Below are 24,873 nucleotides of genomic sequence, written 5' to 3' on the forward strand. Positions count from 1 at the left end.
ACCCCATTAGCTCATCCTGCAGATACCTGGTGGGGTGGAGAGGGGGCAGCAGGACGTGGATGTGAAAGCATCCTGAAACCCACGGACTTTCCCCAAGCAGAAAAATAGCATTTACAATCACAAGCATGACGGCGCACGCATTTCCTGTGCTCACTCAGAGAAAGAGCAGAAATGGTCCCTTTCCTCCAGACGGGGAGATGGGGTGGAAATGCTGAGACACTGCTCAATGTGCCCCAGGGAGCTAAAGACTTGCAGGCCTTCCCACAGGCCTGATTGCCAGCTATTCACAGGCAAATGGTAGAGCAAGTTCTCACCAGAAATACCTATGTTTGCTTCCATGGACTTGGACTAAGAGGCATGCCTTGGAAAACTGGTTCAAATACAAAGTTCAACTATCTTATCTCTGAGAGGCAAGAAGTGCTACTTTGCTAGAACATACTCAAATCAAAGCCCTGTATACCTTGGTTTTGGTAAACTTTCTACAAACATGTTTTCCAGCAAATCCAAATCTGAATAGCCGAATCGTGTGCTCATCCCGCATCTGTCCGCACATGTTTCGGGCACCCCTCAATCACCCAGAGACACAGACACAGCAGAACTAGTAGAGCGCTTGGGTTCCCGGACAGGGCAGGAGGGAGGAAACCCAGTGGCTTCTAGGTAACAAGATTCAGTTTATAAATACTTTCAGGCTCTGGATCCCCTACCCCCCCCAACCTCTGCTTTCTCCCCGAGAAGTCTTTGCTGACTTCCCAGAGGGCAGAGAACCTTAATAGAAGAATCAGGCTCCAAAAGACATGCGTATGTCAGCAGCAGGCTCAGCTGGTTTACTCTAGGGCACTTTGACACAGGAAGGAGCCACCTGCGTGTGGACATCCTCACCCAATGGAGCTTGGGGTGCAGAACGTGTGGGGCCGAGGGACACGGCCAACCTGTGCTCCAGCATGGGAACCCCATCCTTAGCCCTTCCCTAGGGCCACAAGTCACCTTGCTGCAGTTACATGGCACCGTAGTGTCCCTTGACCAGGATGCAGAGGGAAACGGCCCCTCTCAATAACTGGGAAAACCAGAAGTACCACCTGCATGTCTCAGCCACTTCTGACCATAGTTTATAGTTTTCACGTCTCCACTGCACACAGGGAGGCATACAAACACGACCATGTCCACACCCCACACCTGCCCTGCAGCTGTTTATGCCCAGTTCCGAGTCCAGCCTGCATGGATACGTTTACTCCCTGGTCAGTGGTGGAGTTGCACCTGCCCCCGGCCCCGGACCCCCTTACCTCGGAACAGAGCAGCTCTGGGAGGTCAGAGGAGTGGGCTGGATGTCGTTAGACAGATGGCCAATCTCCTCCTTTAGAGAAGATGAAAACACTAGAGGAGAAAAATCAGGGATGTTTTGTTCTAAACCAAAGGAGGCTACAAATCCCATTGGCCTCAGATTGGAAACCTCGTGACATGGGACCAGGCACATGTGACCTACTTTTTGCCCGAATCCCTTATTCTGTCGGAGGGGTGCACCCGGCACGGATGTGCTGTCATTTCAATGACTCCTTCCCCTGAACAGAGCCAGGGCACAATTGGCACACATCGGCATTGCCCGCAGGACAGAGGCTGCAGCAGCTCAGCTGGGAGAAGGGCGGGGCTGTCCTCATGAACGGAGCTGGAAGCAGTGCAGCCATCACTGCAGTCAGCTCTCAGCCCCTTTGTGGGCAGGAGTGGTGGCCACCTTCTCCCCTCCCACCCCTCTTCTGACCCTGGGACTGGTGCACTCTGTGTGGGCCCCCAGTGGAACAAGCATGTCCATCCCCAGAAGGCCCCTTGAGCGAGTGACTCTTATACCCTGCTCATCAACTCGGGTGCTAGCCAACAAGAAAGCCATGGGACAGTGATGGGTACACACACCCAGACTGCTGCGTGCTCCTGACGGAAGCCCACAGAAAAGGCTGCTGGCAGCATCTCCGCAAGCAGCCAGACCCGAAGAGGCCTCCTCAGGAGCTCGAAGGCCAGCTTGGACCAGTGCCTGTCTGTCTCCAAGGCCTCTCTCACGCTGAGCCTCTCCTGCGGAAGCACAAAGCTTGCCACCTCTGGCACTGAGAAACACGGGCTGCAGAGTGTTTGCCCTAGTGTGTACCCCAAGCCCGCATGGCCCCGCACACCATGATCCAGTCATCAGTGCCAAGCAGTCTCTCCGCCTGGCTCATTCCCTTGGAAAGCTTCTCTACAGAGATAAGGGGCCACGCGAGTCAGCCATCAATGCTCCAACCAAACCCCCAGCAGTGCTCTCCTCAACCCCACCAATGCTCCCACCAACCCCCACCTATCAGTGCTTTCCTAAAGACTCACCAGTGTTCCCCAACTTCACACACCACCACCTCCACTTGTGCTCCCCCTCCCCACTGACCTTCCAACCACCAATGCTCCCCACCAACCTGCCACCTGTCCTCTCCACTGACCCCCTCCCACTTGTGCTCCCTGCTGACCCTTCACCCGCCAATGCTCCCCACTGATTCCTGCCTAGGAGCCAGTTACCATGCCCAGGCAGAGATGGACGACAGCAGGGAGACAAGGACCAACACTCCTGCATGCCCAGTCCTGTGTTTGGGCAGCCAAGAGTAGGGGGAACAGCAAGCACATATATTGCCAGGGAGAAGTGGTGGGTGCAGGGGCAGTGTCACGCTGACAGAGTGGGTCGTGTAGCAAGTGAAGTATGCCAAAGGGTAAGTGGAACAGAAGGGGGTGAGGCAGACATCCATCTCTGACGAGGTGAGCAGAAGGAATGGAGCACCAGAGTCGCCACCAGGAGCACAGTGTGGGGACCCATAAAGGCGACCCTGGGCAATGGACCGCTGCGCCATCTCCAGGCTGAATGCCTCGATGAAGAACACCCCGGGTGGGAAGGGCAGACCCTGTGGGGAAATGACAGCCAGGCAGAGGGCAGCCCTGCTCTGGTTATATAACCACCTTGCCCTTGGCCACAGCTGGGCACATGGGAGCCTTTGCTGCCTGAGCCTGGGCAGACTGCCAGGGCAAGGCAGCCGTCACTGACATGGGGCTCAGAGGCTGAGAGGGTTTTAACCTTCCTCCGAGGAAGAGGAACAAAGCAGAGCCACCATGGAGGAAGGCTTATGGAATTAGGTCAAGTACCACGGGATTAAAATGCTGAACTGCATTAAAATATCCATGCTGGACAGACAACATTTGGTCGGGGCGGGGCAAAGCTGGAAGTGAGAGCCATGAAAGACTCAGAACACTGGTGAGCCCCACTGTCCCTTTTAGCACAGGCCTGTTCATCTGATAACCACCAGGAGGTACTTTGATTCTCGTGACTGTGTCACAAATCAGTTTAACTTATACACGACTGAGTTATCAGGAATTATCAGGGGTCACCTCTGACTTTAGGTAGACGAAGCCCTGACGATTGATTTCTAAGGGTTTGGCAGGCAGGTGAGGACTGCCATGTAAAACACAAGGATGCATCTGCTGGGGCTGACTGAGGTCAGCAGGCAGGTGAGTTCTGGAAGAAGCTCTGAGCTGCCACTGTTGGTGGAAAGCCCAGGCAGGGAGCCGGTTAGGGGACTGCATTCAAGGAGGACACCTACTCCCCACAGGTTCACATTCCTGTAAACAATCCCTCCCACCAGGACATACACAAACACACATTTCTACACATACTTGTGCATGCACAGACTCCTCCACATGTGCACTTACCCCACACACGATCAAATGCTCCAACATGTATATGTACCTGCACACATGCCCCAATGCAAAGTCTTGCATACACATTCCCTTATATACACACTCCTGCTCTACACATGCACACCAGCTGCACACATAACCTTTACATGTGCATACTTACACATGCACAGATGTTCCCTTATATCCATACTCCTACATGCATGCACACATCCCCTAACACATGAACACATGGCCAGCCCCTCACACACACACTCCTGCGCCTCACACATGCAAACACGCTTCTGATCTTACATTTCCACACATGGACACACTCATAGGAACATCCCCACAGTGAGAAACCTGCCACTGTGTTCTTTGTGCCACATTCCATTTTCTGTGTGTTGCCTCAGTGTGAGGCCTGCTGACACTGTGTCATGGGTACATGGTGCGAAGGCCTCAGGCCTGGCCACCATTCTAGAGTGTGTGTGTGACTTCTTGAAGAGTAGGTGCCCAGCATGGAGGTCCTCATGCACCCACAGCACTCAGGGCACTCACCTTCCCCCATAAGCAGAGCTCAGAGTCACAGCAGATCCATGGGCCTGTGCTCCAAGAGCACCCTAACCCGGACTGGTGATGTATGAGCCTGGTTCTTGATGAGGAGCTCGACTACCTGAAAAACAAAACACAGGCCGTGAGCTTCCAAGTCCAAACTTGTTCAGGGATAGTGGTGCAGCCAACACTGTTCCCGTGTGCAAGCAAGGTGCAAGGATGTGCGGGGGAGAGCAGTTCCACAGAGGCCACCCAAGTGCCCCACACAAGAGAGGCAGCTCTGAAGAAGCTTCTTTTATGCTCATGAGACGCTAAAGGAGTTTCTGGTAGAAGTACACATGCTTTCAAAAGGTGAACGGGTAAACTTTCTAGGCACTATGCTCCCCATTTGGAGGATCTTTATGTCTCTACAGCCATTAAAAAAAACACAACTGACACATTACTGCAAGCATGCTACCTTTTTTCTCTTTCACCGTGAGTGTGAGAATTTCATGCAGGGCTGAAGAGATGGGATAGGGGTTAAGATTCTTGCCTTGCATGTGGCTGATCCCAGTTTGATCCCCTGTCTCTCAGGGTCCCCCAGAGCACTGATGAATGTGGTCCTGGAGTACCCTGAGTTCTGTTGGACTGGACTGGATAATCCCGGGCCCCTCAGGGCCTAATAAGACTGCAGTTTTGGGCTCTTGCATGGAGCCCTGGGCCATCTTGGCTTCGGGCTATTGGGACTTCCAGGCCTCCAGAGAAAGACAACAAATTTCATTTGAAACCTCCCATTTCCACAGATAGTTCTGTCTCACAAACTCCTTTTTGCCCCACAAGCTCCTTCCACCATCCTGCCGTTTTCCCAAAGTGTCTCAAGTTCATCTGGTCTAATGTCTTGATTTTTACTTACTGAAATTTGCTGCCCAAACTGTAAATACCTTGTTGTCATGGCAACAGGTCTTTCCTATGTTTAGGGGTTTACCTTTGAGCATTTATTTATGAGCTCCACAAAGCATGGCTCCAGACATGGAAAAATGCTCGATTCTCTTTTTTTTTCTTTCAGAAGCAAATATAAGCTCACTTTTATTTTGACAGAAAAAATAAGCATTTTTTTATATTTGAAATTATATTTGAAATTATACGGTAAGAGTGCAAGGTTAAATCCATGAAAACTATAAAATGCTCAATATTCTATTTTTTTAAATTTTTTTGGGTCACACCCGGCGATGCACAGGGGTTCCTCCTGGCTCTGCACTCAGAAATTACTCCTGGTGGTGTCGGGGGACCATATGGGATGCTGGGAATCGAACCAGGGTCACCTGCGTGCAAGGCAAACTCCCTACCTGCTGTGCTATTACTCCAGCCCCCAAAATGCTCAATATTCTAAATAAAATTCAGTGACAATATAGTTTCACACATTGCCCTATGTTAAAACATCTTGCAGTGCCAACAGCATTTCTCAAAAAGAATATATATCTGCTTTAATGAAGCCCTAGTATAAGAGATATCATTGGAAACTCTGTTATTGAAAGCGTAGCTTCATCCACAAAATATTCATGTGACGTCCTTCACATGTTATTCAATCTCTCAGTTCTAAATTTCCACTTGTGTGCGTAAGATTAGAATTCAAACATTGACCTCACAGTCTTCTGTGAAGATTATATAAGGTGACCTACATAAAAATTAGCACAATACCCAATTCATCAAAATTCCCCACTTTTTCCCCAAAATCACAAAAGTCTTTGCAACTTTTTTGGTAATGACAATTAATAAAATATTCTCCTCTCCACCAAATAAAACATTATCTTTTTTTATTATTTTGCCTAGCAAATTCTTTAAGTTTATTATTAATATTACTGTATTAGAATTGATCCTAATTAACATGGCAGCCATATTGACTTTGGATGAGATTGTAACCCTGGCAAAGATTGTATAGAAATTCTGGTGTCTGGGTACAGAGAGCACAATTCAAAAGTCAAGAGCTCTGAATTCCCCTGCCCTTAACTCACTAGTAAACTTGGGCCCAGCTTTTACATTATTGAGTCTCCTGGGTAGCATATGTTTATAAACAATCTTTTAGTTCTGTGGGAAAATGTTCGATTCTATAGGGCCCAACATCTGGAATTGTGGGGCTTGGCACCAGATGAATATCTTTGCTTTCTCCAGGAATTCTGAGGCCACAAGCAACAGTTTAGGGCTTGTTTTGAGAAAGACATCTTATCTACAGAATATTGGGGTTCACATGACCTGAGTGTAGAAACATCAAGTGTCAGAGCACCCAGAAAAGCACTGAGTGACAGCTCCCTTTTGTCACAGGCATATGTATCTCCTGCCCAGGCCAGCGAGCCCTTCTCAGTGACCTGGGTTCCAGCAAGTCCTCTCCCTTTAGGCCCCCAACCTGTCCCCTCTCTCAGCACTCTCAGTACCCAGCAGACAGGGCTGGAGGCCCCTAAGTCACAGACACAGCAATGGTGCAGATGGTGACAGCAAGAGCTCTGAATGCACTCAGACCGGAAGGCACAGAGCTCAATAGTGTCTTCTGAGATGGCCAAGTGTGTCACTCCAGAAACTCTGGAGTCATTTACTGAGGGTACCTGGTGAGAGGCGTCTGGACTGGGGAGCCATGCTAGGACGCTACGAAGAGGGACATGACAGACCCATACCTGTAGTGACCCAGAAAGTCAAAGTCGGAGAGCAGGACACCAGCGGACATCTCTGGTGGGGACACTCTGCTGATCCCTTCCCACCAGTGAACAGTCAAGGGGCAATGACTCCCTCCCTCCTGTCAGCCTACACAGCAACAAGCAATGATGGTCCTACCAGCCTGTGGAACAGATGTCACTGCAGATCAGCATCAACTACGCAGCCCCTGGATATGGTGCAAGCAAAGCATCACACAGGCACAAAACTCACACACAGCAGACACTTGTCCCACATACACAGAAATGCACACAGACTGGACAAGCGACTACAGGCAGGCACACACATGCAAAAACAGGTGTATACAGGCAGGAACTCAGGCCTACAAATATACTTGTTACTGTTACTCTTACTGTATACATAGTATACATAGACATGAATGCTGAAACATATATACACAATTACACACGTGCACACAAGGCAGGAACATGTTTGCACATGTATAAATATGAACACATGTGCACAGACACAGGGGCACACATAAAGACATGCACACAGGTGGACATGTGCACTCATGCAAACATGCAGGTATGTGAAACGCACATATACACTGCATACAGTGCAGGTGCAGCACATGTCACCTTTGCCTGAGGGTATGAGCCTTGCAGATGGCAGGGACTTGGTGGGCAAGGCATGGCCAAATGCTATTTTCCTTCTCTCCCCCTCCCTCTCCATGCCAGGGTACATGGTGTATGTGTGGTGGTGACCGCAGGGGGGTGGAGGAGACCAGGGGGGAGACCCCCTGCAGGAAGGGGCCAGCTTGGTGGGCGGCAGGTCTGTGCGAGGGGAGGCTATAGCAGAGTGAGGCTGGTGGGAAGAGGCTGCGAGTGGCAGGAAAGGCAGCAGGGAGGAGGCAGGAGACGAGTGTCAGGAGCTAAGGCCTGGGGAAGGCCTAGGGGAGTTCAGGAGGGGTACACCAGCCAGATAGTCCCTTGGCCACAGCTCACAACTCACAAAACAACTGATGCAGGGATCTCGGGGGTAGTGCTCACAACCGCACACCCTCTGCTCTCCAAAAACAAGGCTGCCACAGACTCATGTCACAGCACAGCCTGGACCTAGCAACCAGAGCCCACTGCCACTGTTAGGAACAGGACTTGTATCATGAAATTACAAAACTATCAGATTTCAACCATAGCAAAATCCGAAGCAAGTAGATACAAGCACATTTCCAGGAAAATCTGCTCAGACATAAGTGACACAAACTGTGATTCAGGAAGTCATCAAAGCAACCATAGAATGGCGGTGATCACACAGACCAGATCAACAGTCCTGGGAAGAAGTAAGCCGAGGAGCAAATGATCAAAGACTGGATTCTGAAAAGAGCCAGAGTCCCAACCTCGGATGAAGGGGTCATGTGCCATTGGTGAAGAACCCAAGAGGTCCTTGATTCTGGGCACCAGGAAGTGGGCACCATTCCCCTCAGGCCCTGCTATGCACAATGCAAAGCTCTGGGCACAAAAGCCTAAGAAGCATGAGCTGGGGAAAGGCAGAGCAGAGGTGGCGGCTGGAATCTTGGGTTGGCTCCACCACAGGAACTCTTCATACTCCATGCAGCCCACGGGACAGAACAGACACCTTCCTCCATGTGTTGGCAGAGGTTGGCTACCATGGAAAATTATATGGGACCCAGAGCATTATAATATGACCATCCAAATTTCTAGAATACAAACAAGTCATTTGTGCCCTCCAAAAGAGAAAATTTCAATGTGAAAGAGAAAACATAAGCAAGAAACAATAGAACACAGAGACAAGAGTTGTTAGAATTATCTGACAAGACTTATAAACATGTCATAAAAAATGGTGTTGGAACACTGCATGCCTGAGATTCTATTAGTAATAGTATTGTAAATCACAGCGTCTAAGTGAAAATTAGGAGCAGAAGCTTTCAGGGCATTATGAACATACTTAAAACACATCTCTGAAAACTAAAATGAAGTAAGGATATGAAAGACCAAAAGCTAACAATCACGACAAAACAGGTAATTTCTATGTTCTATAGTCACCAAAGAAAAAGAATATGTAAGATGAGGCTCCAAGATTTATCCACCATTTGAGCAGAACAAGCTCTGAGAAAATCCAGGAGAGCACTTCCCACTTCTTTTTATGAGGATCCCACTACACTGATACCAAAACTGGAGATAAAGATAATACAGAAAAAGAAAGTTCTCTCACAGACACGATACATGTAAAAATATTAATTAACAGATTGAATCCAGCAACGTCTACAAGCATCCCAAGCCATGACCATGTAGGATTTATGCAGGTATATAGGCCAGCTCCATGTCACAGAATTCATCAATTTAACCCATCAGATCAACAAGCTGAAGCACAGAAACCAATGACCAAACATATGGATGCATGAGACATAGCAGCAAATTAAAATGAGAGAAAATGACATCAATCCTGTAGTTCATCACACGCACAACCACGAATTCTCCAGCTGACATGGCACAGACTGGTGAGGACTGAGGTGTGACTGCATGGCCAGCCATTTTCTCCACCTGACACCTGGCTCAGTTTCATAGGAGACAAAAAGACAAACATGGACAGACTGGGAAGGAAGGAAGAAAACTAGCTCTAGTTTTAGGTCACAGAATTTTCTACTTGGAAATTTCAGGGACTCACGGACTATTTTGTCAAAGAAAAGAAATAGGAGCTAAGAGGTGAGTTCAACAAGGCAGTTGAACAGAAGAAAACTATATGGACCTACTGCATTTCCATACACTGACAATAGACATGTCTGAGATCAAAATAAAAGCACGGTGTTTTTTTCACTCATAAAGTGAATCAAGAAGCTGCAGAATGCACATGAAACACTGACATGGTTCTAAAATGGAGCTTGCGCTTACTAGGTGACCAAGGAAGAAAGGGAGGAAGGGAACATTAAATGGGAACATTTAAGAGATAACAGACATTTGAACAGTGCAGACCCAGACCATCTCAGAAGAAAACGACTGAAAAATATTCACTTTGGTGCAGGGTGTTGCCTGGAAACATCCATACCGGCAAAATGCAAAAGAAGCCAATTGGGTCTACCAGCCCAATTCCAACGGGGAGTGGGAGCACTTCCACAGGGAGCAGAACTGCTGTTCTGGGGAGCATCCACTGCTGTGCAGGGGTGCGGGGAGCCCTCCCAGATGAGGACAGAGCAAGGACAGAGGAGCCTGTACAGTCACCAGAAACTATGGACTCAGAGAAGATGACAAACAGAGCCCAATGTGTGGATCTGAGCCAAGACTAGGAAAACAATCACCATGTTGGAAGAACATAAAATAGAAGAATTGAAATAGAACATCTCAAAAGAGGAGTTATAAGAAAACATGACATGAAAAGGTGACTATACTCAGAAGCAATTTTTCTTCAGAAAAAAAGTAGAAGAAGCCCAAGTTGAGAAGGTACAGTGGGAAAATGAAACAGAACAAATGACAACCATAAGATAGAGGAAGCTGAAGAGGACCCAGGAGAGCAGGAGCACAGGAACACTGGGACATAGGGACTAGGGAGATGACGCGAATAGGACCACAGCACTGTCAGGGGTGGCCTCTAAAAAAAAAAAGACATTTTAAAAAAGCTATGCACCAGGATTTTATGCAGGTGACAGATTAAAAAAATACATGAAGCTGCAAAGATGGAAGCAGTGTCTTGAGAACCTTCCCAAAGAAGCCAATAAATGGGTTTTGGCTAGCCTCAAGTGAGAGGGCAGCTCTGGCTCAAGGCAAAGTGTCAGGTCAAGTTCTGGCAGAACCAGAATTGAGTGATAGGAAAGGCGACAGAACTGAATGCAAGTGTTAGATGTGCTGGAAATGGAACATTTAGACAGTCAAGAGACATGGGAGGAGAGGAAGCAGGAGAAAAAGAAAGAAAAGCAGTTTCCTGAGTGCCCCCAGCTATGAAGAAGGCAGGGGTCACTGGGGGAGGGAGGAGACAGGAACGTCCACATTCCTCCTGATTGCAAGTCCAAGCCAGAAGGGAACAGAGAGGCTTCAGCAATACTGTATAATCAACAGCATTAATGAGACGAACTCTGAAGAAACAAGGGCTGAAGTGAAATTCACTTAGATATAGGCTTGTTTTTTAAAGGAAGTCATAGACAGCTCAAGTGAGACTTATCTGAACTGACTTTCAGTAAACATTCTTCAGGAATCAGGTAAATGTAACACTACCCACAAAGAATACAAATCAGGAAACTGAGCCCAGCCCCATAATTCTGTGTGTGTGTGTGTGTGTGTGTGTGTGTGTGTGTGGTGTGTGTCTGTCCTCACAATCTTTGGACAGGCAGTATCTTTGTGTGTGGGAGCACCCTGTGCTCTAGGCCCTACTGTTGCAGAATAACCAGCTTCAGAGGCCTCCCCCTGGGGTCCTCTAAACAGAGTAAGTACCAGCCTCTCCCAAAGGCACCAACCTGGGGGGTCACGCTCAGGCAAAGCTGGGACATGGATGCCCTCTGCGCTCCCAGCCCTAAAGCCAGGAGCATGGGGGGGGCCCATGCTCAAGTCCACCTCCTGCCCTGCTGCATTACTGACCTCACTTCAGGTCCCACCAGGAAGTCATGCACAGAGTGCCAGGCCAAGCCCATCAACGTGCCTGGCACGGCCTCTTCATGGAGAACCTCAGCAATGTGCCAGGCCATAAAGCCAGAGACTCCAGTAGATCACCTGTGTGACTGAAGGGGCAGGAGGCTTGCTTTAGGAGCATTTCAACTCCCCCCCTCCAGGAATGCATGAGAAGCTGAGTGTGAAGGTCTGTGAGATGCCACTGGGAAACGCTTTTTCCCATGGACTAGCCTCCAGATCATCCCCTGTAGGATAACACTGGGTTTGTCCTTTCAGCCTTGCTGCAGGGAACTTAGTTTACCTTAAAGCAATGTCCTCTCTGTATGAACACAGAAAGACAGTTAATATTATGCTTCGTATCTTGGGAGTTGATTGACTCCAATAATATTTACTCCTAGGCATCTGCTTTCTCAACTCAGTTGCCCTTAGTTCCTAGCACCCCAAAAGCAGGGTCCTGATGAGGGATGGAATGGACCCAGGGCAAGCTGTGAGCTACCCTGGCATCGAAATGGGCCAGGCCAAGCACCACAATACTCAACTATAAATTGAGAGCATGGTCATAGACAAATGCTGTCATGACCCAAAAGTAACGATGAGACTAGGACCCTGCTGGGGTTAGGAAGACTAGCCTAACCTAAGGACTATGGTCTGGAATCTATAGTGAGATGTCCTCAGGAAGAACCAAACTTTAATCTATCTCTTACTGTGCTCATGCAGAATGACATTGCTAGAAATAATAGAAGTAGATTTACTACAACTAATTAAGCTGAGGAAAGAAGAAAGCGACACACCCTGGATGGGATCCCACACTTAAGTGGATCTCCTAGTAATCTGGAGTAATCTCCTTAGATGAGATTTGGTTCCTTGAGTTAATCTCCTGGAGGAGTGATCTTACACCTCTTTGTTGATTTGTTAATGTTCAATCCACCTTTGTGTCACCACCCTATGTGATTGCTATATAAACTAAGACTGTAAAGAGAAGTAGAGGGAGAAGACACAGAAGCAGAGCGCAAAGCGAAAGAATCAGGGAGTCATTGGAGCCAGAAGCAGTGGAAAGTCAGAGTCAGAAGTAAGGGTCAGAGTCAGAAGTGAGAGCGAGTGGGGCTTCAGAGAGAGAAGCAGAAGGGCTCTGGAGAGAGATCGGAAGAGAGGTTAGAAGAGACCAGAAGAGAGACTACAAAGACAGAGTCAGAGACAGAGAGACAGACAGAAGAGAGCACAGTGGCACACACAGAAGCAGGGCACAAAGGAGGAGCCATTCCAATCTGGTCCATACATAGCAGCTTGAGAGCACCGAACTCGAGCGGCGAGAGAGTGAGAGAGATCGAGCTGCCACGAGAGCCCGAGAATGCACATCCCGACTGATTCCTCCTCCAGCCATCATTTTCTTAGTGATCCCTTCTCTATTCCATCTGCCTTCTCCCCTCTGCTCATGAAACAGGCTTCCAGCTATGTGGAAATCCTCCTGGCCCTTGTGTCTATGGTCCTTGGGCATCAGCCTCATGTGATATTAGAGAATACACACTTCTAACCCCATACATGCACCTGTGGGTGCACAATTTTAACTCTGTACACACATCTGTGAATACACACCTCTACCACCATACACACGCCTGTGGGTGCACACCTCTACCCCCTTACACTGCCTATGGATGCATACCTCTATCCCCTTCCACTGCCTGTGGGTGCACACCTTTACCCATGTATACACACCTGTGGGTACACACCTCTACCCCTGTACGTGCCCCTGTACACACCTGCAGATTCAGTTACCTATCTATAGGCTCCTCGCCACCCACAGAGCTAAGGTGCACTGAGAATGTCTGTCAGGAGGACACTTCTTCTTGATGGACACTCTATCATTCTGGTGTATGTCCTTCCCAAAGAGGTTCATAGCCTGTCAGCATCTTCCAAAGCAGATGGGAGAAAGGACCGGGAAGTGCATGGAAGGAAACTGAGGGAGTCTTGCAGTGAGGCTTTCTCCCACTAGGTGGCAGCCGAGCTCCACGCTAGTGTGTCATTAAGCCAGCTGGCTCCTGAAGCACCAACAGTGGGTTTGTCTGTTGCAGGGGTCTGTGCCTCCTCTATCTATGTCGCCAGCTCTGGCTCAGGGTCTCTTCTGTGTACACACATTAACTCCTGTCATGGGGCCAAGTAGAGCAGATGCTACAGACGATAGTTTACAGCGCCACACGACCTTCTTAGAGACCTTCTCTACTCCTGAACTCCTGTTTTAAACCTGTTCTTACCTGAAGTTTAGGCAGCATGGTTAAACAGGGCCAGCACACATAGTTTCGATGTCCAGCTACTGCACCTCCCCTCACTATCCCTCTGGCCCCCTAGCCTGCCTCTTCCTTCCTCTCCTTCCAGGACCCTACTCTGTCAGCCAAGCCCGAGGGTCTGTCACATTCAGACTTCCTGGTCCCGTGTTCTGTCTCTCTAGGCCATAGATGCGTAAGATCAGCAGGCGCCTGTCCTGTTTCCTCTGAGGTTTTTGTTTCACAGCACATCTTCCTGTCCCAGCCACCTGTAGCCAGCTACAACACTGTTTCATTGTCCCTTACACTGTGTGCTGTTCTGCTGTGCACACAGATCACAGCTTCTGTATCCACTCAGCTATCCAGGGCCTAATCCTACCTATTTACCCAGGGTCATGTCAAAATTCCTTGACTAAAAGGGGCTGCATTCAACAAGCACATGATGTCACATTCACAATGAAGGGGTCTCTGTAGCACATGATCACCACAAGCCACCTTCTCCCAGGACCACCTGACATCCTTAACTGTCCTGCCGCCACCCGATGAGATCTCTCCTATGGATTAAATCTGGAGGGGATGCATAGTATTCCCACTGCTTCCAGAAAAGAGTCCCTGGAGACACACCCTGAAAGCAGACTATAGAGCGAACATGATGGACACTCAATACCTCTATTGCAAACCACAACACCCAAACGGAGAGAGAGAGAGAGCAAAAGGGAATGCCCTGCCACAGAGGTAGGGTGGGGGGAGGGGGAACGAGGTAGGGATGGTGGGAGAGATGCTGGGACCATTAGTGGTGAAAAATGGGCACTGGTGGGGGGCTGGATACTTGACCATTGAGTGACTGAAATGTAAGAACGGAAGTTTGTAAGTCTGTAACTGTACCTCATGGTGATTCACTAATAAAGGAAAGAAAAGAAAAGAAAAGAAAAGAAAAGAAAAGAAAAGAAAAGAAAAGAAAAGAAAAGAAAAGAAAAGAAAAGAAAAGAAAAGAAAAGAGCTTATTTGGAGGTTCTAGCAAGGGAGCGCAGCTACTCGTATACCCTTGACCAAAGACCGGTCCGTCTCTACTCGGGGGAAGGACATCCTCTTCAACAGAGCACGCAGCTTCGGGAGGGACGCACATGGAGCGGTGAGGGAGGAAGGGGACATCCCCCCTAGCCAGCCAGATCAGCCAAATCAGCCCTGGTGATCAATGGGGTGACAGATGTCGCAGCCAGATTGCCCTCATATCCAGAAAAAGAAAGAAAAGAAAAAAGAGAAGAGAAGAGAAGAGAGGAGAGGAGAGGAGAGGAGAGGAGAGGAGAGGAGAGGAGAGGAGAGGAGAGGAGAGGAGAGGAGAGGAGAGGAGAGGAGAGGAGAGGAGAGGAGAGGAGAGGAGAGGAGAGGAGAGGAGAGGAGAGGAGAGGAGAGGAGAGGAGAGGAGAGGAGAGGAGAGGAGAGGAGAGGAGAGGAGAGGAGAGGAGAGGAGAGGAGAGGAGAGGAGAGGAGAGGAGAGGAGTCCCTGGACACACGGTATCTTCAAATTGGCCCGAAGTCCCTTGGGAATGATGAGAGATTTCTGCTGACCCTTCAGTGAGGGCTAAGTGGGCAGGATCCACACAGGCACCAAGGCTGAGAGCAGGTCACTGTGCAGGACCCACAGCAGAACACAGAGTGTTCCCTTTGTCAGAGAATGCTCTGAACAAAGCAGCTCTCACTCAGCCAGGGGCTTTAAAGTGACAACCCAGGCCTGCCAGACTCCCAGTGCCCCAGGAGAAGAACCAAGGACAGAGTACCTAGCACAGCTTAGACTATCTTGCCACACACCCTCTCCCTGAGGTACAGTTACAGACTTACAAACTTCCTCTCCCTCAGCTTAAGAAGGAACATGGAGGACCTGGCAGGAACAAGGAACAGGATGGTGACAGGCCTGGACCCACAGCATGCCCCAAACCCCTCTTGAGATGCCAAAGCCAAGTTTAGCTGCATGAACTAGAGATCCCCATCACCCCCTGGGGACCAACTGACTAGAGCAGCTCCCATAACTCTATGGAGCCATTTTCTCCCTGGCACATAGGTAGTGGTGTTGATACCTCCTGGCTCCAGAGGCCATACAACTCACATCACTCAGTGACTGGTCCCCCAGCACCACTGACACCCCAACACAGCCTGCAGATGAGGAGTCTGCTGGGGGAGGGGCTGCAGCTGGCTCTGAGGAACCTAGCAAGACTGCCTGTACTCTCCCCAAGGGAGTTGGGCCACTCCGGCTCTGATGCTGGTCTCCAGGGTCCGAGGCCTTTACTCTTTCCCAAGCCTGGGACAGTCTTGCCCACAAAAACTTGTGTCTGACCTGCTGAGTTTCGGCAGGACCCACCGGAAGACTCTGCCTCAATAGAAAACCTCCCCGATACCAGAAGCTGGACGGTACAAGGCTTTGACGAGCCCCCTCCCTCCAGCACCCACAAAGAGTGGGGGCTTCTCTATCACACACAGTGGGCACTGGCCCCTTGAGTACCTCCTGCAATGGGACACTCTCATTCCCAGATGACTCAGCTGTTCCAGAGACCCACACAAGTGCTGACACCCCCACAGGCATGGGCAGTACAGCCACCTCAGAAGTGAGCACTGCTTGTGTAGGCTCTGAGGACAGTTGTGGGCAGTGCTCCCTGAGAGTTAACCACCATCTCCTCCCTCTGCCACCACTGGGACAGCATGGCCAGCACAGGGCCCTCTGCTGGGACCCAGCAGAAGGGAAGAACTTGTCCAGGTCTGGTGCGAGAGGAACAGGCAGGCAAGTGAAGAAACACCAACTATCAGAGAACAGAAATGTCCCCAGAGGGAGCCGAGAGCATTCCCTCTTTCAGGCCCAGTCCCCCAGCTTAGTGTCCCCAAACTGCCCTGGGGGAAAGGAGTCTCCAGGGTCCACAGGGAGCAGCTGCCAACCTGCCTTTCCGAGTGACCTGAACAAGTCCATGTCTGGGTTCCAGGTCAGGATGCTGGCGCCCCCATGTCTCTGCCTTGGCACAAAGCTGAGAGTCAAGCTGACTGCAGGTCCTTGGAGAAAAAGGAGGGAACACACACATGGACCCCCTCTCATTAGCTAGTGCTAAGTGGGGACTGCGGCTGGCAGAGGCGACCCTCTGACCCCAAGACAGAGCCATTGCTGCCCTTTCCTCCCAGGCCTCGGCAGCCCAGCAGCACATTCCCAGCATGGCCCCTCCCTGCCAACTTGCCCTCTCATCTGCTCCAGATCTGACCCCCATTCCCAGAAACAGGGTGATCAGGTCAGGGCCCCACAGCCCTCCACACCCCACTCCAGGTCGGCAGTCAGGAGCCTTGATGACATCTAGTAAGCCCTCTTTGGGGCCCACCTCACATACATGCTCTGGGGATTCCAGCACCTGGTGAATTTGGGGTGTACTTGGGATCTGCCCTTACACCCCAGTTGCCTTCCTGGGGGGAGGGTTGGCTGCAGAGTAGGATCCACACCAGCCTCCAGCACTATGCCCTCCTGGGGGTGGCCGCCCGGTCCATGAACCTGGCTGGGGGGCGTGCTCCCAAGTGGGGGGCCCAGCTCTACTGTCAGAGCTGAGCCCCATGACTCAGCTCCTCATTCTAAATCGGGCAGAGAAAATACCAACCTTTCAGGCTGTGAACAGTACTCTGCAATTTGCAAAGTGCCACACAAATGAAGATTTTCAAGCCTTATTTTCCCCAGATAATTCTAGAGTAAGAGTAGGAGAAGAGAGAAAGGAACTGAGCAAAGTGTCAGGGAGGCATTTACTAGATTATTCTGAAAGCTTCCAGGTCCAAACAATGGCAGGGCTCCAGTTCTGAGGGCAGGGAAAGGGTGTGTCATGCACTCGGGAGAGCATCCCAGTGCACATGGCCCCAGCAGGACCAGGAAGGCCCTTCTGGCTGCAGCTCAGCCCCCCAAGGAGACCCCACTTTTTTAAAAAATTTATTTATTTATTTTTAATTAGTGAATCACCGTGAGGGCACATTTACAGATTTATACACTTTTGTGCTTATGCTTCCCTCATACAAAGTTCGGGAACCCATCCCTTCACCAGTGCCCATTCTCCACCACCAGTAAACCCAGCATCCCTCCCACCCTCCCCAATCCCATCTCCCCCCACCCCACCCTGCCACTGTGGCAGGGCATTCCCTTCTGTTCTCTCTCTCTAATTAGCTGTTGTGGTTTGCAATAAAGGTGTTGAGTGGCCACTGTGCTCAGTCTCTAGCCCTCATTCAGCCCGCAACTCCCTTCCCCCACATGGCCTTCGACTACATTATAGTTGGTGATCCCTTCTCTGAGTTGCCCTTTCCCCAGAATGTGAGGCCAGCCTCCAAGCCATGGAGTCAACCTCCTGGTACTTATTTCTATAATTCTTGGGTGTTAGTCTCCCACTCTGTTATTCTATATACCATAGATGAGTGCAGTCTTTCTATGTCTGTCTCTCTCTTTCTGACTCATTTCACTCAGCATGAAACTTTTCATGCCGATTCACTTAAATACAAAATTCATGACCTCCAAGGAGACCCCACTTTATCCAGCTCCTCTCTGCTCCTCAGTGACCTTCTTCCCTTGCTTCCCACAAGTGGGGAGAGTATCAGCTATGACAAGTCCAGGGCCGCAGAGACTGGACCCAGGTCCTATCATCCTAGTCTGTCCCATGCTTCCATAGCCCCTGAAGAGGGCTGGGCTTCAGAAACCCCTGAACCCACACCTGCACATTCTGGCACCCTCTCCCAACATCTGGCCGCCTGTCTTCAGGAGAAGCACCTAAACCAAATATGCCCCCCACGCCCAAATGTGAGGCCCAAAATGACCTCACATTTCTTACCAAGCCCTCAAGTCTGAGGGAGGGAACTCCTGGATTGGAGAACTCTGGCTCTCAGAGAATTTTTACCTGCAGTGGCTCCTAGAGCTGCTCACTGCTCTGCAGGACCATGTATTCTCATGCACCCATTGAGGGACAGCAGGTATCACACTCCCACAGCCATGGAAAGAGCAAAGACATGACGCTGCAAGCTAATTCCCACACCCTCACTATAGGCCAGACCTGTACTGATTCACTGCTTCACTGCAGGGTCTCCCAGGCAGTGCTCAGGAAGCCCAGGGCTACCCCTGGCAGTGCTGAGGTGGGGAGCCATGTGGTTCTGGGAATCAAATTGATCTCCTGGCCCCAGGCCCTGGCACTGAGACCTGCATGCAATCAGCAGGAGCAAGAGTGAGAAATGCTACGGCAGCAGCAATGCCACCTTCTGAGGGGCAGAGGACAAACTTTACATCGTCAGTGTTTAAAGGCCAGAGAAAGAACAAACCCTACTGCCGCTAAACACAACACAATGGCACACTCATGATGAGAAATGATAATCTAGCACTTCAAAATGTATTAGAAACATTAAGATAATGAAGTCAGATGAAAAATCATAAATCAGAACTAGAAAAACTGAAAAATGACATAAAAAAAGTCAGGAAAGAATCTAGAAGAAAAATATTTCAAAAATTAAGAAGAAACGAGAAGACACACACGTTCCAGTAAGGAAAGGAGAAAAGAGAGAAGATGGTGGCGGTGCTGCAGAGAAGTGTGGAGCAGCAGGGACCAGCAGAGGCCGCTGCAGCCACAGTCCTCACTGCTCTCTCCAAGTCTGCAGAGCTGTGCACAAGGCACGGTGCCACACTGACTGTGCACAAGGCACGGTGCCACACTGAGGTTCCAAGCAGGAGCTTTCTATCAGATACTATAGCTCCTGCGGGTGGTTAGGGATTCTACTCTTTCCATACGCTCTGTCAGCACCCGAAATATTCCAGTTCTGCAGATTGTAAAATTTTCCATGCCCCAGGTCCATGTAAGCCAGGAACATACAGCAAGGGCATGTGTGCGCATGGATGCCTGCATCATGCCTGTCACGGCTCTCCTATGACTGCCCGTGTATCGATGAGGCCATGCTCTTATTTAGTTTTTCTAGGTAATGTTCCATTGCATCTAGACATTCCCATTTCTTTGCACACCTCTTTTGAGTTTACTAGAATCACACTTGGGGCCAGAACAATAATATAGTGGGCGAGGTGCTTGCCAGGTGTGGCCCCCAAACCAAAAAACAAAAAAACCCAACACTGCAGTTACATCTTCTTTCTGGTTGGTGAGTCATTTTATTTTGTTTGTTTGTTTGTTTGTGGGCCACACCCAGCAGTGCTCAGGGCTTACTCCTGGCTCTGTGCCCAGGGATCACTCCTGGTGGACTTGGGGACCACATGTGGTGCTTGGGATTGAACTGGGGTCGACTTCCCTTGTGCAAGGCAAGTGCCCTCCAGGCGTACCATTGTTCCAGTGCTAGTGCGTCAAGTTTTAATTATTTGCCATGCCCCCACCATGATCAAAGTTTAGATATTTTATGGTCCTTCCATAGAATTTATTTTACCAAACAACAATTTGTCATGTTCTACTATTTTTATCTGTACTTTTATCTTTACCTGGGTTATTTCTGGTTATAATTTTATGGTAATTTTCCAAGTTTTGTACTTTATGATTTCCACTACTAAAACTAAAATTTTCTTTAAATTAAGTACATGGTAAATATATTTGTGAATGGTCCTGGTAAGGAAGGAAGGAAATAAACTGTATTCTGTGCTAGAAAGTTTTTTAATAATGCTATTCAAATACTTCATAACCAGGGTATTTCTTGTCTTCCTGATTTTTCTATTAAAGCTTCCATTATAAAGATACTGGCATTGTCCATTTCCTATTCTTAGAATTCTTCATAAATTTTACATCTCTGTAATTATATACATAAAAGTTTATGAGTATTATGTCTTCTTAGAGAATCTAATTTATCAAAATAAAGTTCTATTTGTATCATTTAAATATTTTTCTTGAAAATACTGTTGTTGGGCCTGTTTTCCAGTTATTGATTGGCATTTGCTTACATCTTCAGAGCATTAAAGTTCTCTTTCTGTGTCACTTTTAAGATAGCCAAAGCTTTGCTTTTTAGTGGATATTTCCACTGAGCCTACATGAAATGGTGCCTTAGGCATTTCCTGTGATCTTGAGTCCACCCCTTGGTGAGTTGATCACTTTTCTTTGTCCAGAATTTTCCCTGGCATGATGTGATGTTGTACAGTCTGCCCTGTGACAAGAACTTGTAAACTGTTAGCATGCTGACCAAGAGTGTGCAAATACCACATGCTTCGACAGTACCCACATAGTACCCATGAGAGTAACCTGAAGTTTAATAAGCCTTTACCTTTCTCATTGCTAGAAACACATACATGTGCTGTTCAACCTGACCTTACATTCAAGCTAAATCAGCCGCTATCAGCGAGTACTAGGTGTGTGGGCTAGCTTCCTTCAGACCACCACTAGGGGGCGCACACACCATTCCAGTTATGGACATCTTAAGTTTGCTTTGTTTTGTCAGTGTCTGAGTCCTTGCCCTTCAGGAAACAAGATTCCTTTGCCTCTATTTGAATTCTACATTGGCTGTGCCTAAAATTTCAGGTTTGCAATCATTTATTTTGCTAAGTACTTTAAAGATATCACTCAATTAATTCTAGACTACAAATGTGTCCTTGAGAAACTGAATGCCAAGCACAGCAGACTGTTGTATCTCTTGCCAAGGCGTTCTCAGGGCAACCTCTGACATTCTCATCAGCGCTGCTTTGGCATCGGCCGTGCTCTGAGGACGGGATCTAGCTTTTCCTACCATCTCCTCTCTTGTCTCTGAGATGCCTATACAACACAGACGGTCCTCAAACTCAAGTTGACCTCCTGTTCTCTCACACCCCACCACCTGTCCTGATTCTAGAACAATTCTTGGTTCACTTGGATCATAATTTCTATCTGTGCTGTAACTCCAGACACTCTTTTTCATTTTGACTTTTACTCTCCATGGTTGTTTCTTTAGAAGGAGCGGCATTCTATTGACGTGTGTTCTAACTCTCCCCTGGCCCCTTTGCCCACACTTGGTGCTTTCCATCAGTTCTCAAAGGGATGACAGTTCTCTGTATTGCCCATGGTGTTGCCTGTGATAGGTCTCCCTTTTCAGGCACTCTGGTCACCTGCACTGTGGGGAGAGGTCTGGGCAAGCCTGTGCCTGCCCCCATCCTCCTAGAGAGAGTACATTAACCCAACCCCCTCAAGCTACTGACTCCAGATCCCAAATGTGGGCTATAGTTCTCCATCTGCATCACCAAAGACTCTCACATGTCTTTTGTGTGGCTTTAATTCCACTAGCTCTTCCTCTCTCTCTCTCTCCCTTTCCCTCTCCTTCCCACCCCTCTCTGTGTCTCTCTATCTCTCTGTTTCTCTCAGGGGAGAGCATGAACACAGTCCCCACTACCACAAATTATGCAATCGAGTTTCCCACATTTTGGGAAACTGCTGAGGTCAGCATATCCGAAGTGCCTCATCCTGGGAACACCACCTTTGTGATTGGACTGTCTCTCCTGCCAGGTAACTATAACACTACCTGTTTCTGTTTCAATAAGTGACATTGTCTAATGCTCTAATATAAGTTACCTGTTTCCTAGAATGTCAAAAATTTCTGTTGTGCTGTATCAAAATGTCTCTTTTGAGGATTCTGGTACAGGGGTATAGAGATGAATGTTCTTAATAGCCCCCAAGTTCTATCTGCAGAAGACTGATTCATGCTGTCTTCCTAAAAGGAAATTTTTTAATTTTTTCTTCTCACAGTGCTAAAGAACCCAAATATTAGAGCCATCCCTTGAAAATTCTGCTGCTCAAACAAAGTTCAAAGTCTTTGCCAGCCTCGGGCCTCACCCAGGAGGAGTGTGGAGGCGTAGGCTGCTGTTCAGGGGAGCAGAGGAGTAGAAGCAGCTTCAAACGGAAAGGGGCCTCCAGTGGGGGCCCAGCTGCACTCCAAGCTGGCAGGAGCATCCCGCCCCGTTGGAGTTTTTTGTCACTGAAGACTTACCCTGCAATTTCCCTGTTGGCTGTGATTACCCCCATCACTACACAACACTCGCTTGCTGAAGTGGCTGGCATTCTCCATGGAAACCAGGACTGGCCCTAACTTGCAGCGGGCTCAGTCCCATCTACTTGGACTATCGACTTGGGGATTAATTCACATTGCGAACCACAGCCGCTGTCCCCCTTCCCTCTCATAGGTCATACCCAAGGCACCCTCAAGCTCCTGGCTCCCCAGGTCCTCCCTCACATACCCTCCTTTCTTCGCACAAGTTACCACCTACTAAGCTGTAACTCTGAGGGATGGGGTGTGGAGTATGGCGGTTTCCTGCAATGTCTGAGCCCCCAGCTCGGTTCCAGCAATGCAGGGCCCCAAGCAGCTGGTATAGATCTGGGGGCCCTGGAACCAGGTCCAACCCCTCCAACCAGCACTGTTGGGCCAGACAGTAGGGTCAGGAGGAGCCTCTGAGCTCTGACTGCTATTTGGTCTATTACTCCAGGTTTGTTACTCTGCAGCAGGTCCTGGGGGCACACATGTCTCTCACTCATACCCATATGCCAGCCACCCACTTTCCCTGCTCTGGCCACGTCCCACCCATCTCAGTCTACTCCACAAACTTTAGGCCAAACTTGGTAATAAAACTCTCTTTGGTCATTCGGGGATGTGCTAGCAGTGACTGAAGGAAGTACAACGTCACTCTCCAGCCTCCTGTAGTAACCCCTTACCTCACCACCACTCCGAGAGCTGCAGGTGTTCCTCAGCCTCCCCTATGGATCTCACACCCACGTGTACAGAAACAAGCTCCCCTTCCTCCCGTTCAGTTATCCTTAGCCCTTCTATTCCCCTTCTGCTCACTCCCCCAGGTCCCCTGCCCTTGCTGCCCTGAGGTCCCCCTGTTTTCTGTCTGCCTCCAGTCCCTCTGAGGAGGACAGAGGGAGTCCTATGTGCCCATGGCTGACTCCCAGCACCCTTGTCCCACAGGTGTCTCTCTGGCCCAGCTCTCGCTACTTGTTGCTTTTGGGGTTGGGGTTCCCAGACTCCACACATAAATGGTGCTCTTAGGTGAGTCTCTTCTGCCTCTCTGCTGCTCCCCAGCTGGCAAGTGTTTCTTGGCAAAAACCACACAGTCCAACTTGGCAAAGTATCTCCCAGGGCAGCCAAAGTCAACCACAACCTGTCTTTTGTGGCCCCTCTGCCATCTGAGGGGGAAGTCCCTAGAGGGTCCCCTCAGGCCTCCGACCTGGTGGTGCCCTGATCCCTCCCTCAGGAATCCATACTGGTCCTTGTAGGACACCCGGAGGCTAAGCTCTCCTGGCCTGCACTTCCTTCCCCACCACTTGCACGCCGCCTCCCTAGTGGCTCCACTTCCACCCTGAAGCCAGAGCGAGGATGCCCCTGCACCTTGCATTCCTGACACCTGTGGAGATGCTGCCCTGAGTCCCTGCTAGGTCCGTGCTGAATCCCCCACCTAGGCCCCACGGCCACAGTAACCACATACGTCCTCACTCACTCCAGCTGGCCCCTGCCCTCCTCTCTCTCCCCAGAGGTCATCCCCATTCCTCTCTGCTGCCCACCGGCTCACTGGAGTTCCAAGAGCCCCATTCCTGCACCACGAAGCTAGACTGTTTGGTCCAGAGTGGCTGTGGCCCCTGGAAGGGTTCTGGCCCTGCGGCCGGAGAGCAGCTACTGCCATCCACCCCACCCCCCACCCTGGTCCCAGCAGGACAGTGGCATGGGGCAGGGGGACCCAAACATAGACTCGGCCGTCCGGGCTGCTCAGTGCATCACACGCCCGGGGGCCGAGTACAGCTAAAAGGGAGTCGGGGATTAGGGTGCAGTTCAGGGAAGCAGGGGGAGCAACTGAGTGAGAATGAGGTCTGATGGGGAGGGGAGATGAGTCCCAGACTGAGGAGGTGACCAGCAGGCACTGAGGTGGGCACAGGCAGGGCACAGTGGGCAAGCGGACCAGGAGAGGCAGGGACACAGGTGAGGGCTATGGGCGGGTCACCAGCAGGGGAGACGAGAGTACCTGGGAGGGAGCGGCTCCTTCTCCCGGCCTGAGGCCGCCTGGCCCGCCAGCCCACCTGCTCCCCGGAGGGAGGCCACTGTCCATCTACCAAAAAGCAAGGAGAAGCGTCACGTTACCGGTGCACTCAGAATGCTGCCTTCAGGCCCTCAATGAAGCCCTCTCATCCCCAGGGCTGGGCTCGCAGGACACCCGCAGGACACTGGGCTCG

At 49.8% G+C, this 24,873-nt stretch overlaps 1 protein-coding gene and 1 pseudogene across 40 annotated transcripts in view; both read right to left on the reverse strand.

Annotated features, from left to right (window-relative positions):
- PCBP3 (poly(rC) binding protein 3) overlaps positions 1-24,873 on the reverse strand; it is a 208,789-nt gene that overhangs the window by 29,832 nt on the left and 154,084 nt on the right. For 28 of the 40 annotated variants that reach the window (XM_055129298.1, XM_055129297.1, XM_055129325.1 and 25 more), the window contains exons 2-4: positions 24,666-24,749; positions 4,231-4,345; positions 1,281-1,371 (exon numbers count right to left, since the gene is read on the reverse strand). In XM_055129298.1, coding sequence (XP_054985273.1) covers positions 1,281-1,371; positions 4,231-4,240 — 101 coding nt within the window. In that variant the 5' untranslated portion in view covers positions 4,241-4,345; positions 24,666-24,749. Of the gene's footprint in view, positions 1-1,280; positions 1,372-4,230; positions 4,346-24,665; positions 24,750-24,873 lie in introns of those variants that run through there. The other 12 variants (XM_055129314.1, XM_055129318.1, XM_055129303.1 and 9 more) reach the window with 4 other exon arrangements.
- On the reverse strand, positions 22,019-22,169 carry LOC129402649 (U1 spliceosomal RNA; annotated as a pseudogene).

This window comes from Sorex araneus, chromosome 2, assembly GCF_027595985.1.
Source record: "Sorex araneus isolate mSorAra2 chromosome 2, mSorAra2.pri, whole genome shotgun sequence".
Taxonomy (NCBI): domain Eukaryota; kingdom Metazoa; phylum Chordata; class Mammalia; order Eulipotyphla; family Soricidae; genus Sorex; species Sorex araneus.